The sequence below is a fragment of the Topomyia yanbarensis genome, chromosome 3 (assembly GCF_030247195.1).
Source record: "Topomyia yanbarensis strain Yona2022 chromosome 3, ASM3024719v1, whole genome shotgun sequence".
Classification (NCBI taxonomy): domain Eukaryota; kingdom Metazoa; phylum Arthropoda; class Insecta; order Diptera; family Culicidae; genus Topomyia; species Topomyia yanbarensis.
In genome coordinates this window covers 404,929,594-404,951,229 of record NC_080672.1, presented here as the reverse complement: position 1 = coordinate 404,951,229, position 21,636 = coordinate 404,929,594, and the positions used below count along the sequence as shown (strand labels likewise).

At 38.6% G+C, this 21,636-nt stretch overlaps 1 protein-coding gene across 1 annotated transcript in view; it reads left to right on the top strand.

Annotated features, from left to right (window-relative positions):
- Positions 1-21,636, top strand: part of LOC131688342 (RNA-binding protein Musashi homolog Rbp6-like) — a 174,180-nt gene that overhangs the window by 86,512 nt on the left and 66,032 nt on the right. The window contains exons 4-5 of the mRNA XM_058972546.1: positions 432-516; positions 20,507-20,539. Of these exons, the coding sequence (XP_058828529.1) occupies positions 432-516; positions 20,507-20,539 (118 nt within the window). The remainder of the gene's footprint in view (positions 1-431; positions 517-20,506; positions 20,540-21,636) is intronic.

Here is a 21,636-nt window from a genome sequence, read left to right as displayed (position 1 = left end):
TCACATAGAAAACTCCGATTCAAACCGATACCGCGATGAATGCAAAAAGGTGCTCTTATATATACTTACCAAGCGTAATAAGAATGAAAGCCATTTCCATAATGTTACATTGTACGAACCAGCTATTAAATCATAGTTTGTAGAAATGAGAAAGGCACAATTGCACCTCTAGGTGGATTAAAACGGGTTTTTTTATTGAACACTCGTTACGTCTATTTGAAAAGGTACTCTGGTAATGATAAGAAAATAGAAACACGCTTCTCTTTGTAAACTTGTAAACTTTGAAAGCGATGTTTTTTTTTATTTCTAACGTATACTTATTCTAAGGAATTAAGTAATTCATTACTTGCAGACATATCATTTGTTTCGCCCTTGTAGAATAAACCAAATAGATGCTAACGGATTTTTCTCACTTCTCCTTCCCATTGCAGGTCGAATGCAAAAAAGCCCAGCCCAAAGAAGTGATGCTTCCAGCGAACCTGGCGAAAACGCGCACCGCTGGACGTGGGACATACGGTGAGTTGGTAGTATATAGTGGTGCCGGTCCGTCCGCTGCCGGGACCACCAGTGCCCTATCCGCCGGAGCCGTGTCCGGCCTCGGACCGGGTCCCTCTAGTGCTCCAGCCGTCGCCGCACACGGAGCAGCCTCGTTACGCTATGCTCCTTACCCATTGCCCGCTACGATCACGAGTCAGCATGCGGCAGCCGCTGCTGCTGCTGCTGCTGCCGCCGCCGCAGCCACCGCAGGTCACACAACCACCCACATTTTGCCCCTCTCCGCTACCGCCGGTTCCCCGTCGATCATTCAGTACGCTCACGCCAGCCCGTCCCTGCTGGATTTGACCTACAAAAGGCTGTTCGCGGCCAATGCCGCGGCAGCCGGTCTCAGACCACATCATGCCATGGTGCACAACCAACCGCGGGCCACGGCTACCCTGACCTACCCGATCGGGGATTTGCTAAGTGCCCAGGGTTTGGATCTGTCCGCTCTCTATCCGCTGCAGGCAGCGGCACTCGGTCTCTGACCACCAACTACCACCATCATTCAGGTCCAGCGACCTCAGTAGGATTCCCGTAGTATTTTTTGCCGTTCTGTTTCGGGTAGAATATTTTAGTTAGATAGCAGTTTGACTTAGCAAGATGAAGAACCAAACCGAGACAAGGAACACAAAACAAATCATGTAACCGGAAAGACTGCCAAGCCAAGTAGATTTTCGAGAAAACCAAGAGTTGTATACCACAATGTAGAAAACCTTGCAAGGGTTTAGTAGATGTCAAATATATAGGAACTAACCTCGAAGCCAGACAGTATTTAAGTACACAACAGATTGGACATTCCAAGAAGCTCTTTTAGCTGTAGATAGCAACTTGCTGGTTGATGGCAGCATCGATTAAACTTTTCGAGTCACTAGTTCCGCACCCGCAGTAGGCCAGGAATTGAGAACTAAATTTTTAGCTTGCTTCGACGCAGTTCCGCTCAAATTTATGGACAAGTGAAAAACTTTTTTAATCATTTTCACCCTCCACCAGCGGCATTTAGCTCTCTAGTGACAGCTCGGCAGTATAAACCACCAATTGGTGGAGTACCTACTTTTCCCGCCGGACTCAAAGATCCGGAAGCTTTCTAGTTAATCATTTGTTCTGCCGTCGGTGCTGGTGCGGTCGTACCGAGAACCATCACCATTCGCGACTTTTAGTTACTTTCGGGATACTGCTGGCGAAAGATAAACAGCTTCTCGGCACAATAGAAATCAGCGAAGAGTGGACAAAGTTTTTTCCCAGCTTCAGAGTTGTGAAACTCAAACTAGCGGTGGACGGTCCCCCGACAGAGCGTGTTTAATTCCAGCTCGTAAGTTTGACGAACCGGACGCGGACCGTGGCCACGAGGGGGGCGAAATGCTGAGGTTGGTTGATTCCTCGAAGGTTGCCTAAGACGAAAGTAAAACAGAATTAGGAGCACAATCTGTGCGCCCAGCGACGTTCGGGTGGAAGGCGCAACGCAAATAAGAATAATAATAACAATAATAAAAAGAAGGGAACCGCATAAAATGGCGAATCGAGGGCACATCAAAGCGCGTTTTCGGAAAGAAAAACACACACAAATTAACTAATTAAATTATATTGATTCAGAGGAAGATTTGTCTCGGGCTGATCGTGCCGGCTCCCCACTTAGAGTGATCGGTGGGAGGCCGGGTCGGCCAGTCGCCAGCACTATCAAGCGAATGCTGCTGACTCGGTGGTGGCTGGAGGTCCCCTCCCCGCCTACTGGCACTCTGGTGAGTCGGTAAATTAAGCCACACCTCCTAATATCATTCAGTGTCTCATTACTGGATTTACACTAGAAAAAGAAGAAAAAAAAAAGCAGAGGTTGACGAGAGTAGGATGTGTGACGCAAAAATCTTCCGGATGGTGCTCACGCAAAACGGCAAAAGAGTGAAAAGAAAGCTAAGCAGAAGTAAAAGCAAACCGGGAGAAAAACTTCTCAGAAAGTGTGTAAATAAATAAATTAAAAATCTTGAAGAAAAATATAACCATCCCAAGTTTTACAGTGGCGAAGTAACTTGCACACGGTGGAAAATAGAAGAAAATAACGCGCTCCAAGCGAAAAGCAGACTAAGTAAGCAACTGTTGTGTTTTTTACGAGTTTTCCTCTCGCTTTTCTGTTTGTTTGTTCTGTTCTGTTTGTGTCAACACAGAAAAAAGTATATATTATAGCAGTAGTAATAAAAAGCGAGATTCTGACGGGAGATTTGTGTGTGAATTGAAATATCTCCTGAAATGAGGAAAAACAAGAGCAAACGAAAGTAAGGAAGAACAGTAACGAAGGTATTCCGAAGCCGCACGGCCACAGTTCACGTACAGGGTGGTGTTAAACTGTTAGCATTAGAAGGCGTGTAAGGACTCAGCGGCCGTAAATTCCACCGGTGCGGCGTGGAGTTGAAGCAAAAATAAGAGCATAGCAGCAGTCGTCATCGTAGCCGTAACGTGACCCTCACATATCGCACAAAGAAAGACAGTTGAGGAGAAAAAAAAAAGTAGTTACATCACTTGTATGCTTGCTCTCCAACAAGACCCAGGACAGGGTGATGAGGGTCGAATGGGGCATGAGTACGAGTAGTAGGTTGAGTGTATGGGATTAGATTGCACTGGAACGGTACCCTCGAAGTTACAAGCAACCTCCTTCCTCCTTCCAGCGCGGCTTTGATAAGGACCGAGCATAAGTGATTACAGAACCTGTCATGCGAGAACAGAGGGGGGGGGGGCGACGAAGGTGAATTACATCATTTTCTGTTTGTGACTTTAGTCTAGGGGTGGTTTGGCGCTATGAGAATGTTACGTAAGGATTACAGGGTTGATACTTCGGTAAATGTCAGATTTGGCTGGATGGCGTTATGAGGTTTTAGAAGTTATATTGATGAAATAATTGATCAACTGAGTGAGAAGTTGACTTTTTGGCTGATTGATTGACTAATTGAGAGACTCATTAATTTAGTGACTGACTTACCGAATGACTGTTTCGCAGCATCACTACACAAATTGATCGATGGATTGGTTGACTGTACGACTGACTGACGAGTGATGGAAAAAATGACCGGTCGATTGGGTGACTACTGATTGACCGATTCTCTAACTAATGAACTGATAAACTGTTCCACTGATTTACTGACTCATTGTTTGATAGATTCACTGTTTCAATAACCGAACTTCCCACTCATACATTGATTTAACTGAAGGATTGCTTTCATCCAAATTGTGGTACACAACGCAAAAATAGATTTTAAAATTGACAGTTTGACAGATTGACAAATTGACAAATTGACAGTTTGACAGTTTGACAGTTTGACAGTTTGACAGATTGACAGATTGACAGATTGACAGATTGACTATTCGAAGAAATTGTCAGTAATTTCCTAATGCATTCCGGAAACAACCATCAGTAACCTTATCAATTTTGATGTCCCGATAGTAAAACAATAAGAAATAAACCGATCAGAAGATTGTTCGAATAACAATGTGGGATTGATATAAGAGACTGAGAGCAAGAGTGGGTTAAAATTTTGTTCATATTAAAAGTTGGTTACAATATTCTGCTAGATCAGAAATGGTATATTTATCACAACAGCAGGCAAAAATGGGTCAAATTAAAAAATGGTTCGACAATATTTTCATTGCAAGAAAGGTGGAAAATAAATAAAATTTTTGCGCTAAGAAAAAAGAAAATAGTAAATAGGTTCATAACAGGCGTTAGTTAGATCAGTATAAGTCAGCAGCTAAAGAAAAATGTTTATTGAAGCCGCAATGAAAACCAAGATGGCGACTTCTGGTTACCACAAATCAATATGGATGTCATTTGAAAGAGGATGGTCAGTACCCGAGCAAACGAAAAGCCCATAATTCCCCCATACTTATGGTCCAAATTCACGCCCACTGCATGGTGGTTTGATAATGTTTGAAATGGGTTCAACCCAACACCATCACCATGGTCCAGAAGATCCCATTTAAAAACCATGCTCTGGTTTATTTATGGGTTTTGGAAACCATTTAATAGTGTCTTAATGGTTGTAAAATTTGGCGCGGACCATATTTATGGTATTTTTATGGGCTTGTATGGTATTTCAACCCATGAGAATATGGTCGGGTAGACATCACAAATCGATTAACACCATTATGACATCCAAGATGGCGATTTGGGATAAGCACAAAATAATGAAAACCATCATCAATATGGAAGTCATTTGAAAGCGAATACAGTGAATCGATGAATAACGCTGTTTTTGAATCCATGATGGCTGCTTCAGGTTACCAGAGAAAAAGTGATAACCATCGTTTCTATAGGTGTCATTTGAAAGCGGCTGATCAGTGGACATTGGAAATTTAGGATTAACGCCATTTTGAAATCTAAGATGGCAACCGCCGTTTACCAGAAAATAGAAGCATCATTATAAAGAGATGGTCAGTACACATCGGAAACTGATGATTAGCACCGTTTTGAAATTTAAGGTGTCGACTTCTGGTCACCACAAAACAGTAGATTCGAAGATGCCTTTTTGTTCTCGGGTTTCAAGCACATAACATTTATTTTGCGTCAAAGTCAACGTTTCCAAAAGAGTATCCCTCAGGACAACGTTGACTTTGAGGCAAAATAAATGTTTTGTGATTGAAACCCGAGACCAAAAAGTCATCTTTGAATCAAACAGAGTGGTCGTTCCAGTCCGTCAATAAGGGTATCATTTAAAAGTGGGTGGTTAGTAGACATCGGAAATCGATGATTAACGCCATTTTGAAATCCAAGATTGCAACTTCCGGTTGTCACAAGACAGTGAAAACCACCATCAATACAGATGTTATTTAAAAGTCGGTAGACATCGGAAATTGATGATTAACGCCATTTTGACTCCGGTTACCACAAAACAGTTAAAACTGTCATCAATATGAATGCTATTTAAAAGCTGGTCAGTAGACATCGGAAATCGATGATTAACGCCATTATGGTGACTTCCGTTTACCACAAATTTAGGTTTTATTTGTAAGCAGATAGTCGGAAGACATCGAAAATTGATGATTTACCTCATTTTGACATCCGATAGGACAACTTTCGGCTACCAAAAAACAGTGAAAACCATCATGAATAACTGAGTTATTTGACAGCAGGTGCTTAGTAGATATCGGAAATTTAGTAGTTTATGTCGTTTCTGCTTACGTTATATGCTAGGGTGCGCTTTTCCATATTGTTAAAATCTTGCGGCAATATACATGAAATTAGAGCTTCTTTATGACGACATATGGATGTCTGCACCATAAAATATCCTCATCCCAATAGATTACATCCGGAATGAGATTCGGAATTTTTTTTTCTGATTTATTTTGGAATTCCAACCGAAGGCAACAACCCATCCTTAGTGATGTCTGATTTTTGCAAATAATCGATTATCCGTTAATCGAATAATATTTGAGAGATTGATTAATTCATTCGATTAATCGACAAAAATAATCGATTAAAATCAATAATCGATTACTTAGTAAATCCTAGTTTGTCAACCAAAAAAAAAGGTCGCTCGACACATTTTGAAAAATTTGGAGAAGTCTGGTCATATTTTTTTGCTCTGCGACTTTCGTTTTCAATGCCACCCTTCATTAATTATGCTCTCTATTAATTGATATCAGCTACTCGATTTGCTCGATTATACCGAAAGCTTGTAATCGATTATTGATTTTTCGATTATTTTGGAAATTAATCGATTATTTGAGTTAATCGAGTAATAAAAGACATCACTACCCATCCTGAATGAATCGGTTGTTGAATTTGCGCTTAAATTCTAAAAGAAAACATTCCGATTGCAGTGATTTGGGAATCTGCAGTCAAAACAAGTGAAACAGAGAGTTGCGAGAGAGTTTCAGCTTTTCTTGGTGGAAACTAATGAGTAAAATGTATGGGCGCAAACAGTTTTCTTAGATTTTATTTGAAAATTTTCAAGCAATTATCTGAATAAACTTCTACAAACTGTTCCCATATGCATGAAATGTGTATCCATTTTACAACTACAATTTAATATCTTTCCCATGCATTTAAATTCAAGTTAGCCACTACCGAAGCAGCGCCAACTCTTAAATATTTTCATGAATTGCTAATTGCTAACTAACACCATTTTGAAATCCAAGATGGCGACTTCCTGTTACCAGGAAATAGAGAGAACCATCAGCAATATGGGTGTCATTTTAAAACGGGTATTCAGTATACATAGGAAATTGATGATTTACGCCATTTTGAAATCCAAGACTTAGACTTCCAGTTACCACAACACACTGAAAACTTTCAATTTAAAATTTAAAAGGGGATGGTCAGTGGACATCGCAGATTGATGAGTAGCGCCATTATACAAATCAAAGATGGCGACTTCCGGTTACAATCAAAACAGTGAAAGCTATCATCAAAATGGGTGCTATTTAAAAGCGGGCGGTCAGTAGACATTGGGAATTGACTTCCGGTTACCACAAAATAGTGCGAACCATGATTAACATGGGTGTTATTTGAAAATGGGTTTTTATTAGGCATCAGAAATTTATGACTAACGCCATTTTGAAATTCAAGATGGTGACTTCTGGTTACCATTAAATACAGAGAACCATCATCAATAGGGTTGTCGTATGGAAGGGAGTGATCAGTAGACATCGGAAATCGATGATTATCGCCATTTTGAAATCCAATATGGCGACTTCCGATCAACAGAATAGAGAGAGAATCATCATCAATCAACATCATGACATAATGATGATTCTCCCTTTTCTGGTAACTAGAAGTTGCCATTTTGCAGTTCAAAATAGCGTTAATCATCATTTCCGATGATGATTTGAAAATGGCGTTAACCATCCGTTTCCGTTGTGTACTAACAATCGCCTTTCAAATGACACCCATATTCATGTTTTTTGCACTGATACTTCGGTAAATGTTTCAATTGGTTGTATGGCGTTATGAAGTTCTGAAAGTTGTGCATTAATTGATCAGCTGAGTGAGAAGTTGAGATTTTGGCTGAATGATTAACTGACTAATTAAATGACTAACTGATTGATCAAGTGGTAGACTAATTGACTGGTTGAACGACTAATTGATTAATTGACTGACTTACCGATTGACTGATTTACAGCATAACTGGTACAAAAATTGACTGATTCACTGATTGACTGTATGACTGACTGACTAGTGATGGGCAGACTGATCGATTGATTGCATGACTACTAATTGATTTATTGACTGCTTCTCTAATTCACTAATAAACTGACACATTGTTTCACTGATTTACTGACTCAATGATTTATGTGTTTCATTAATTCAACTTCTAACTTATTCTCTGATTCAGTTATAGGAGAATAACGATCGCTTTCGCTGAAGTTCACAATTCAACCCCACAGATTTTCAAATTGACAGATATGCAGATTGACAGATTGACAGATTGACAGATTTATAGATTGATAGATTGACAGATGACATATTGAGATTGACAGATTGACAGATTGACAGATTGACATATTGACATATTGACATATTGACAGATTGACAGATTGACAGATTGACAGATTGACAGATTGACAGATTGACAGATTGACAGATTGACAGATTGACAGATTGACAGATTTATAGATTGATAGATTGACAGATGACATATTGAGATTGACAGATTGACAGATTGACAGATTGACAGATTGACAGATTGACAGATTGACAGATTGACAGGTTGACAGATTGACAGATTGACAGATTTATAGATTGATAGATTGACAGATGACATATTGAGATTGACAGATTGACAGATTGACAGATTGACATATTGACATATTGGCAGATTGACAGATTGACAGATTGACAGATTGACAGATTGACAGATTGACAGATTGACAGATTGACAGATTGACAGATTGACAGATTGACAGATTGACAGATTGACAGATTGACAGATTGACAGATTGACAGATTGACAGATTGACAGATTGACAGATTTATAGATTGATAGATTGACAGATGACATATTGAGATTGACAGATTGACAGATTGACAGATTGACAGATTGACATATTGACATATTGACAGATTGACAGATTGACAGATTGACAGATTGACAGATTGACAGATTGACAGATTGACAGATTGACAGATTGACAGATTGACAGATTGACAGATTGACAGATTGACAGATTGACAGATTGACAGATTGACAGATTGACAGATTGACAGATTGACAGATTGACAGATTGACAGATTGACAGATTGACAGATTGACAGATTGACAGATTGACAGATTGACAGATTGACAGATTGACAGATTGACAGATTGACAGATTGACAGATTGACAGTTTGACAGATTGACAGATTGACAGATTGACAGATTGACAGATTGACAGATTGACAGATTGACAGATTGACAGATTGACAGATTGACAGATTGGAAGATTGACAGATTGGCAGATTGACGGATTAGCTATTTGAGGAAATTATCAGTAATTTCCTAATGTATTCCGAACTCAACCATAAATTAAGTTCTCAATTTCCATGTCCCTATAGCAAAACAGTAAAAAATACGATGATACATATTAGAAGATTGTCATCTTGAAACAACAATATAACGGATCAGCAGATTTTTTGAATAACAAACTGGCAGATTGTTATATTCATATTAGATTGATATATGGATAGACATGAGACGCAATTTTTAGTAAATTTCAAATGCACCGCCAATATTGTAATAAATATTAATGTTCCGATATTAAAACAACGAAAAATGCAACCGCACAGATTTGCAAGTTGACAGATTGACTGATTAACAATTTAAAGAATTTCTCAGCAATTTTCAAATTGCTCAAATACAAAGCTTAATGAATGTTGATGTCCTGATAGTAAAATTGTAAAAATGCAACCGTGTAGATTTATAAACTGACAAATTGACAAATTTCCAGATTAACGATTTGAAGGGAGTATCAGCAATAACCTATTAAATTTGAATGTCTCGATAGAAAAACAAAAACAACGTTAAAACTAAGCGATTTAACTAACTTTTCAGTAATGGCTTCACGAATATAGTCGTCAAGAGCGTAATAAATTTTGAAGTCCCGAAGGTTAAAAGTATAAAATGACAGATCACATGACACGACTACAACCCTTTCGACAAGCAATCCTTTTTTCTCGTCAGTGGGCTGTTTTCTTGTCCCGGTTTTGTTCCCAGTAGAAAACCGTCCGGGCCTGTAAAGCAGCGAAAAGCTTTGAACAATTCCCAACAACTACACAATTCCATCATTTGTACTGCTGCTGCTGCTTTGATCTCGTTTTCATTTTTCAGCGATGAAACACTTTCAAAAAAGCAACCTGAAAAACATAAATTTCGGTGGAAGACCCTTTTACTCAATGAACCAAAAACTCCGTATTACGCTTTTAAATTAAGAAGCGGGAGTCCTTTCAAATTTCATTCAAGATTCTGTCAGGTAGCTTTCCCCATACCCGGTGATTCCGTTGGCACTAATTCTTTCAAATTTTCCATCCCATTTCATGTTATGAATTTCCGACGATAAACCACTTTAAAGTAAATGAAAAAAACCCCGAAAGATTCAATGAAAAGTGAAGTATTCCCACTTTGCTATAATCTACGAGAACACAGAAAAGCAGCCAACTTCTGACGAGAAAAAGCGCGCGCAAACTTTACAGGATTAAAGTTTGTTTCCTTTCGTGTGTACTAAACCACTACAAAGAAACTTGAAAAAAACCGCTGTTTTCTACCACCCCAAAACCTTCCCCGACTAGCAAGCTGGGCGGTTTTCTTTTAATCACTTTCTCAAGATTTTAACAGCTTCTACCGGCAAGTAGCAGAATGTTACGTTCAACTTTCCCGCGATGTATCTGCCCCTATTTTTTTTTCTACGCTGCTCTTTTCTACTCTTTCTCCCTCCCACTCCGTAACGGGACGACTAGACCCAGCTGCGACGGGCTGGCCTGTCGGAAAGTAATGGCACAAGTAATTATGTCCCGAACATTGGGTTGACCGCGGGAGGGTTGGGGGGTGAAATTTGGTTTTTCCGAGCATCTTCAAGCAGCAAAATTACTGTCAATTTTGTTCCCGGAAGCAAATTTCGACAGCGCTTTGTTTTTTGTTTATTTTTTATTCAAAGCAGATGCTGGCGATGCGAAAGAAATCAAGTACTCCTTTGAGGCAAGTGGTTTGACCCCGCAGGGGTTCGTGGTGGTGAGGTTCAAGTTGAAAGATTATAGTTTTGAATAATTTGACAGGGTCTGAAGTTCAAATTCGAATTTGTTGTTTGTTTGTAAATTGGACTCATTGGGTTGCTTGCGAAAGATTGAGAGCCACCCGAAGGATCAATGGAATGTCTCTCTGCGAATGAAAACAAAATTTGGCGATACTTTCGATGTTAATGACATGACTGATTGAGTTATTGACTGATTTGCTGATTGACTGATTGACTGATTGACTGATTGACTGATTGACTGATTGACTGATTGACCGATTGACTGATTGACTGATTGACTGATTGACCGATTGACTGATTGACTGATTGACTGATTGACTGATTGACTGATTGACTGATTGACTGATTGACTGATTGACTGATTGACTGATTGACTGATTGACTGATTGACTGATTGACTGATTGACTGATTGACTGATTGACTGATTGACTGATTGACTGATTGACTGATTGACTGATTGACTGATTGACTGATTGACTGATTGACTGATTGACTGATTGACTGATTGATTCACTGATTCACTTAATCACCTTATCAATTGTTCACTTATTCACTAATGCACTAACTCACAGTCTCACTTGATTTCACATTTTCTGCTATGCCGATGACGTCCTCCCCCATAAACATTGATGTCCCAAAGGAAAACATACAAAAATATCGAACCATTCAAGCTACACCATTGGAACCAACCCGCCCGGCGTAATCTGATTTGCAACAAAGAATATCAAACCGAATCAGAATTTGATTAGCAAACCCACAAACCTCCAGCACTCTCCGCATCCAGTTTCGTCTTCCCTTATGACCACAATCTTCCTTCCGTCGTTCGAATTTTAGTCGCCCTGCATTGGATATCCAAAAAACACCCGAAACGAAAAACAAATTCAATGTCAAAATCAATAGCTATCCCATCGAAAACACAATCAGAATCACAGAATCTGAACCGGTAACAAAAAGCTGTGTAAAGTTTCATTTCAGTAGCCATATTTTAACCCCCCGCAGCCATCCCGCGACTCGCTGCCATTTTTGAGCGCTTACTGCCGCTTCGTTTCGGATAACCATTCGTCTCCATTAGTGTGCAGCGAGGCACGTGTACGTGTAAAGTTGTAAATTTAAAGCAGCTCCCATTTTCCATCCACCACCTCCCCTCACCGTACCGATTGTCGGTCGTCTGCCGGGTTGGTTGATGAGAGAGAGGGAGGGAAGGGGAACATCGCCGCCGTAGTCGCCGAGGATGACACTAATGAAAATGGATCATCGTTTCGGCGGACTGTGCGAAAATACCGAAATTAACTGATATCAAAACCACATCCATTTTAATAATAGTTTCCACGCTCAGGTTCTGTAATCACGCTTTTTTTCGCTACGCCATCCACTGTGAAACTGGAACCACATTAACTGATTCGAAAGTTTTTGCGCTGGATGATTTTCCTGACGAGGGAAAAGCGGGAGGGAAAGGATGGGAACATGTGAGCGCTTAATATGATTATTAGCCGGGTTGTTGCGCTTCGAGAGGGGCTGGTCAGCAAACGATGTACGTGTGCGTGTGAGTGTACGTGTGCGATGTAACGTTATATGTAGTAATTAAAAGCATACCATCAAATTATTTTTTCTAGCTTTAAAATGTGATAATAATAAAATATTTAAATTAATATTATTCGCAAACACAGAAGCAGCGATGCTGCTGCATTGTTTTATCTCCCCGTCTCACTCCTTCTGATACGGGCGAGCAGACTCCCGCTGCGAAAGTGTGCTGCATCGTGTCGCTTGAAAGTTTATGTATTTGTATTTATCGAAGTGTAATCGAAACTAGCACTGTAATTATTGCAGCACACAAACACGACGTGAGTTTATTTCATTCGAAAAATAACTATCAAAGGATCTATGCTTGGATTGAATACCACTAAAAATGCTCGTAAAATAAAAGAAATATAATCAACTAACTTTAAGTGGATCACAAAACGACGGAAGAAGTATAAACTTATCTCGATTAGTTTACTAGAAGCATAGTTTGATTCTCGATCAATTTGTTGATGATGACGACGATGGCGATGATGATGACCGGTGGAAGTTTCTAAGAAAGAAGTAAGAGAGTCTCGTTTCCTATCTCTGCTAATTCATAGTTATGTGTAAAAAAACGCAACAATTTTTAGAAAACTTCCTAGAGTGCCAAACTGATAGATTGATAGATAGATCTTAGAGACTAGTGGTTTTCTTCCTGTTTTTATGTGCTGCTCTGTTTGATGAGCGAGAGTGATTTTAGTCGAGATAATTGTTTTGTTTTTCTCATATATAAATTTATGTTCAAATACATATATATTTACTAGCTGTAAGTCTTAGTCGCCTAGCGAAATGTTTCTGTATAAAATAAGCGAGTGATTAGAACGTTTACTATTTGTCGGAGGAGTCAACGAGCGTGCAGCGGGACAGAGTTTAGAGTGTATTTTCTCCAAGTGGGAGTTTCCTTAGCTGGTGCCAATATTGATTTTATCTATCGTTTGTTGCTGTTTTCTAGTGATAGACATGAAGTGCTCTTTTGTGATATTTGTTATAGATCGTAGTAGACAGTGGGCTGGGAAAGGGGCAATTGACTAGTTTGAATAATAAAGCAACTCAACTCTTGCGATGATAAACCAGTCTAACAGCCTAACTGATAACCTAAAAGGGCTGAAACACATCGATTAGTAAATTGACAGATTGACAGATTGATAATTTGACAGATTGACAGATTGACAGATTGACAGATTGACAGATTGACAGATTGATAATTTGACAGATTGACAGATTGACAGATTGACAGATTGACAGATTGACAGATTGACAGATTGACAGATTGACAGATTGACAGATTGACAGATTGACAGATTGACAGATTGACAGATTGACAGATTGACAGATTGACAGATTGACAGATTGACAGATTGACAGATTGACAGATTGACAGATTGACAGATTGACAGATTGACAGATTGACAGATTGACAGATTGACAGATTGACAGATTGACAGATTGACAGATTGACAGATTGACAGATTGACAGATTGACAGATTGACAGATTGACAGATTGACAGATTGACAGATTGACAGATTGACAGATTGACAGATTGACAGATTGACAGATTGACAGATTGACAGATTGACAGATTGACAGATTGACAGATTGACAGATTGACAGATTGACAGATTGACAGATTGACAGATTGACAGATTGACAGATTGACAGATTGACAGATTGACAGATTGACAGATTGACAGATTGACAGATTGACAGATTGACAGATTGACAGATTGACAGATTGACAGATTGACAGATTGACAGATTGACAGATTGACAGATTGACAGATTGACAGATTGACAGATTGATAGATTGACAGATTGACAGATTGTCAGATTGACAGATTGACAGATTGACAGATTGACAGATTGACAGATTGACAGATTGACAGATTGACAGATTGACAGATTGACAGATTGACAGATTGACAGATTGACATATTGACAAATTGACAGATTGACAGATTGACAGATTGACAGATTGACAGAGTGACAGATTGACAGATTGACAGATTGACAGATTGACAGATTGACAGATTGACAGATTGACAGATTGACAGATTGACAGATTGACAGATTGACAGATTGACAGATTGACAGATTGACAAATTGACAGATTGACAGATTGACAGATTGACAGATTGACAGATTGACAGAATGACAGATTGACAGATTGACAGATTGACAGATTGACAGATTGTCAGATTGACAGATTGTCAGATTGACAGATTGTCAGATTGACAGATTGTCAGATTGACAGATTGTCAGATTGACAGATTGGCAGATTGACAGATTGACAGATTGACAGATTGACAGATTGAGATTGACAGATTGACAGATTGACAGATTGACAGAATAATAGATTGACAGATGAGATATTGACATATTGACATATTGACATATTGACATATTGACATATTGACAGATTGACAGATTGACAGATTGACAGATTGACAGATTGACAGATTGACAGATTGACAGATTGACAGATTGACAGATTGACAGATTGTCAGATTGACAGATTGTCAGATTGACAGATTGTCAGATTGACAGATTGTCAGATTGACAGATTGACAGATTGACAGATTGACAGATTGACAGATTGACAGATTGACAGATTGACAGATTGACAGATTGACAGATTGACAGATTGACAGATTGACAGATTGACAGATTGACAGATTGACAGATTGACAGATTGACAGATTGACAGATTGAGATTGACAGATTGACAGATTGACAGAATAATAGATTGACAGATGAGATATTGACATATTGACATATTGACATATTGACATATTGACATATTGACATATTGACAGATTGACAGATTGACAGATTGACAGATTGACAGATTGACAGATTGACAGATTGACAGATTGACAGATTGACAGATTGACAGATTGACAGATTGACAGATTGACAGATTGACAGATTGACAGATTGACAGATTGACAGATTGACAGATTGACAGATTGACAGATTGACAGATTGACAGATTGACAGATTGACAGATTGACAGATTGACAGATTGACAGATTGACAGATTGACAGATTGACAGATTGACAGATTGACAGATTGACAGATTGACAGATTGACAGATTGACAGATTGACAGATTGACAGATTGACAGATTGACAGATTGTCAGATTGACAGATTGTCAGATTGACAGATTGTCAGATTGACAGATTGTCAGATTGACAGATTGTCAGATTGACAGATTGACAGATTGACAGATTGACAGATTGACAGATTGACAGATTGACAGATTGACAGATTGACAGATTGACAGATTGACAGATTGACAGATTGACAGATTGACAGATTGACAGATTGACAGATTGACAGATTGACAGATTGACAGATTGACAGATTGACAGATTGACAGATTGACAGATTGACAGATTGACAGATTGACAGATTGACAGATTGACAGATTGACAGATTGACAGATTGACAGATTGACAGATTGACAGATTGACAGATTGACAGATTGACAGATTGACAGATTGACAGATTGACAGATTGACAGATTGACAGATTGACAGATTGACAGATTGACAGATTGACAGATTGACAGATTGACAGATTGACAGATTGACAGATTGACAGATTGACAGATTGACAGATTGACAGATTGACAGATTGACAGATTGACAGATTGACAGATTGACAGATTGACAGATTGACAGATTGACAGATTGACAGATTGACAGATGACAGATTGACAGATTGACAGATTGACAGATTGACAGATTGACAGATTGACAGATTGACAGATTGACAGATTGACAGATTGACAGATTGACAGATTGACAGATTGACAGATTGACAGATTGACAGATTGACAGATTGACAGATTGACAGATTGACAGATTGACAGATTGACAGATTGACAGATTGACAGATTGACAGATTGACAGATTGACAGATTGACAGATTGACAGATTGACAGATTGACAGATTGACAGATTGACAGATTGACAGATTGACAGATTGACAGATGACAGATTGACAGATTGACAGATATGACAGATTGTCAGATTGACAGATTGTCAAGATTGACAGATTGTCAGATTGACAGATTGTCAGATTGACAGATTGTCAGATTGACAGATTGTCAGATTGACAGATTGGCAGATTGACAGATTGACAGATTGACAGATTGACAGATTGAGATTGACAGATTGACAGATTGACAGATTGACAGAATAATAGATTGACAGATGAGATATTGACATATTGACATATTGACATATTGACAGATTGACAGATTGACAGATTGACAGATTGACAGATTGACATATTGACAGATTGACAGATTGACAGATTGACATATTGACATATTGACATATTGACAGATTGACATATTGACAGATTGACAGATTGACATATTGACAGATTGACAGATTGACAGATTGACAGATTGACAGATTGACAGATTGACAGATTGACAGATTGACAGATTGACAGATTGACAGATTGACAGATTGACAGATTGACAGATTGACAGATTGACAGATTGACAGATTGACAGATTGACAGATTGACAGATTGACAGATTGACAGATTGACAGATTGACAGATTGACAGATTGACAGATTGACAGATTGACAGATTGACAGATTGACAGATTGACAGATTGACAGATTGACAGATTGACAGATTGACAGATTGACAGATTGACAGATTGACAGATTGACAGATTGACAGATTGACAGATTGACAGATTGACAGATTGTCAGATTGACAGATTGTCAGATTGACAGATTGTCAGATTGACAGATTGTCAGATTGACAGATTGGCAGATTGACAGATTGACAGATTGACAGATTGACAGATTGAGATTGACAGATTGACAGATTGACAGATTGACAGAATAATAGATTGACAGATGAGATATTGACATATTGACATATTGACATATTGACAGATTGACAGATTGACAGATTGACAGATTGACAGATTGACATATTGACAGATTGACAGATTGACAGATTGACATATTGACATATTGACATATTGACATATTGACAGATTGACATATTGACAGATTGACAGATTGACATATTGACAGATTGACAGATTGACAGATTGACAGATTGACAGATTGACAGATTGACAGATTGACAGATTGACAGATTGACAGATTGACAGATTGACAGATTGACAGATTGACAGATTGACAGATTGACAGATTGACAGATTGACAGATTGACAGATTGACAGATTGACAGATTGACAGATTGACAGATTGACAGATTGACAGATTGACAGATTGACAGATTGACAGATTGACAGATTGACAGATTGACAGATTGACAGATTGACAGATTGACAGATTGACAGATTGACAGATTGACAGATTGACAGATTGACAGATTGACAGATTGACAGATTGACAGATTGACAGATTGTCAGATTGACAGATTGTCAGATTGACAGATTGTCAGATTGACAGATTGTCAGATTGACAGATTGTCAGATTGACAGATTGTCAGATTGACAGATTGTCAGATTGACAGATTGTCAGATTGACAGATTGTCAGATTGACAGATTGTCAGATTGACAGATTGTCAGATTGACAGATTGGCAGATTGACAGATTGACAGATTGACAGATTGACAGCTTGACAGATTGACAGATTGACAGATTGACAGATTGACAGATTGAGATTGACAGATTGACAGATTGACAGAATAATAGATTGACAGATGAGATATTGACATATTGACATATTGACATATTGACATATTGACATATTGACAGAATGACAGATTGACAGATTGACAGATTGACAGATTGACAGATTGACATATTGACATATTGACAGATTGACATATTGACAGATTGACATATTGACAGATTGACATATTGACAGATTGACAGATTGACAGATTGACAGATTGACAGATTGACAGATTGACAGATTGACAGATTGACAGATTGACAGATTGACAGATTGACAGATTGACAGATTGACAGATTGACAGATTGACAGATTGACAGATTGACAGATTGACAGATTGACAGATTGACAGATTGACAGATTGACAGATTGACAGATTGACAGATTGACAGATTGACAGATTGACAGATTGACAGATTGACAGATTGACAGATTGACAGATTGACAGATTGACAGATTGACAGATTGACAGATTGACAGATTGACAGATTGACAGATTGACAGATTGACAGATTGACAGATTGACAGATTGATAGATTGACAGATTGACAGATTGACAGATTGACAGATTGACAGATTGACAGATTGACAGATTGACAGATTGACAGATTGACAGATTGACAGATTGACAGATTGACAGATTGACAGATTGACAGATTGACAGATTGACAGATTGACAGATTGACAGATTGATAGATTGACAGATTGATAGATTGACAGATTGATAGATTGACAGATTGACAGATTGACAGAATGACAGATTGACAGATTGACAGATTGACAGATTGACAGATTGACAGATTGACAGATTGACAGATTGACAGATTGACAGATTGACAGATTGACAGATTGACAGATTGACAGATTGACAGATTGACAGATTGACAGATTGACAGATTGACAGATTGACAGATTGACAGATTGACAGATTGACAGATTGACAGATTGACAGATTGACAGATTGACAGATTGACAGATTGACAGATTGACAGATTGACAGATTGACAGAGTGACAGATTGACAGATTGACAGATTGACAGATTGACAGATTGACAGACTGACAGATTGACAGATTGACAGATTGACAGATTGACAGATTGACAGATTGACAGATTGACAGATTGACAGATTGACAGATTGACAGATTGACAGATTGACAGATTGACAGATTGACAGATTGACAGATTGACAGATTGACAGATTGACAGATTGACAGATTGACAGATTGACAGATTGACAGATTGACAGATCGACAGATTGATAGATTGACAAATAGACATATTGACAGATTGAAAAATTGACAGATTGCCGGAATAACAAATTGAGGGATTGTTCGATTGACATGTTAACAGAATGTCAGAATACCATAGTGACATAGTGGAAAATTTGATGGAATTATCAGTCAACAAATTCACAAATTTACTGATTGACAAATAAACAGATTAACATGGATTACGGACTTATCACCCTACCAACTAACTGATCCAACACTTGTTCACATACTTGCCTCCTAGGCCACGACTCTAATTTGCACCGCGACAACCCTTCTCTCAATCGACGTCCCGGAAAGAAAATATACATAAACTCCTATACCCTCAACAGCCCACAGTTCACTGCCTCCCCCCCCCCCCCCCCCCCCCCGAGGTTTTCGGTATCGATCAAAACGGCAGCGGCAACAACAGAAACTCCCGAGTGATACTAGTTGTGTAATAATTTGTTTTCGATCGGCGTGTTTTTGCTTCTCTGTCCCCCTGCTCGTGCCGCCTAGATGCTCTGTCGTCGTTTCGCCGCCACCCACTATTCCAACCGACCGCAACAAGGACGTGCAATAAAATATTAATGAGCAGCAGCAAGGGTGCTGATGGTTCAGCCCGACAAAGTTTGCTTGCGTGCGAGCGTGTGTTTGTGCGTTGTAAACAATCTTGTGAGAAGAAAACAGAATCAAAACCAATCCACTTTTTTCTAGTTCTCTAGTGTGACATATGCATATTTATATCGAATTATGTAGTTTATAGACATCCGGTTATTAGACACTGTTTAATATTAGTAGTTTATAGACAAATTTTCCTTTCATTTGCGGTTTGCGGTTTTTCCAGTATTAGAACCGAGTCGGTTTTGTGGTGTGAGTTTAAACGGTTCGGAAGCGTCTTCGAATCGAACCAAGTGGGCCATGCTTCTTCGGTGCGTAGCCGGCCAGGAAAGGAACACAGCGTCAACGTTCGGGATTGCTTAGAAGCTACTTTTTTCGACATAAATTTTGTTGTTTCTCAGTGTTTGCTTCATTTTCAACGATTGTTTTCTTTTCTTCCCTTAATTTGTTTGCTTCCATTTTTCGATGTCCGCATTCTTAACCCTTGTTAGTTATTTTTTTTAGAAACCACCTTCTCCCGACATCCTCCCTGATCCCCATATCCCTAACTATTAACCGACCGAATTGGACATCCTTATCATTAGGCTAAACCGAGAAGTGAATCTAAACGTAGTTTTCTTTTTTTGTTTTCTGCATTTTTAGATTTTATGTGGTCGCTGGGGACTTTACCTGATGGTAAGAAAATTTAAATTTTTTACTAACTCTTTAAAAAATATACTCTGTTTTTTATCTCACTTTGAACTTTGATTTCTCCTGCGAAATTAATTCGCTCTTTCTAATTTTTAAAGTACAAATTTTCACTCGAAATTATTTTCAATGAAACAAAAACAAATGTGAAGCAAAATTGGACAAACTGATTCGACACGCCTATTTCTTACCCGCATTTGGTGATTAGTGTTGCTTTACTTTCTCTCTCTCTGAATTCTCAAACGACTGTCGGGAAAATTTTAAATTTTTCTTACTATCAAAAGCAAACCGTCAGCGAGTAAAATAGTTGATAAACCTATTATCTATGTCTCTATTTCTTGAAAGACTAAATCTTTACCACCTCATTCGCGATCTAGTCCCACAAAATTGAATTAAAATAAAAAAATCACACACAGCTTAGTCACTTTTATCTAGCTTTCAACATACCACCTCTTACTGTCCGGAAACTAGTTTGTTCGCTACTACTACTACTACTATTTGCCTGCCACATAGAAAACAATAGAAATCAACTCACTCTCCTCCACACGTACTAGCGATTAGCGTTGAAACTTTCCAAAGCCACCGGGGTGCGCTGCACACACTCTCATACACATAGATGTCGATCAGTGTTCGCTATCACATTCTTTTTTAGATGTTTTCTTTTTTTTCCAGTTCTAACCAAAACCGAATTTAAACAAAAAAACACCAGTCGATAGTGCTAATTACTGTTTGATTGTTCCCTTTGTTTTTGTTTTATTTCCTCACTTGCCGCCAGTGTTGATTAGTTCTGTTTCCAATACTAACCATTTGAAAACTGTTTCTTTCAATCTGTTTACGTTCTCCGAAGAAACAAAAAGAATGTAAAAAGGAATCATTTGCAGATTAGATATTGTGTTGTTTGGTTCAGACGTAAGTATGCATTTTTTTTTAGATTGAACCTTCAAAGCCAACGATTTTAGATGCCTGATCTGATCAGCCAGCGAGAGAAAAAAAATGTAGATAGAATAAGTTGCTGCCAGTAAGGATGCCGATGATGGATGGTGCATTTTGAAAGAAAGTTTCATTAGAGTTGTTGAGTTTTTACC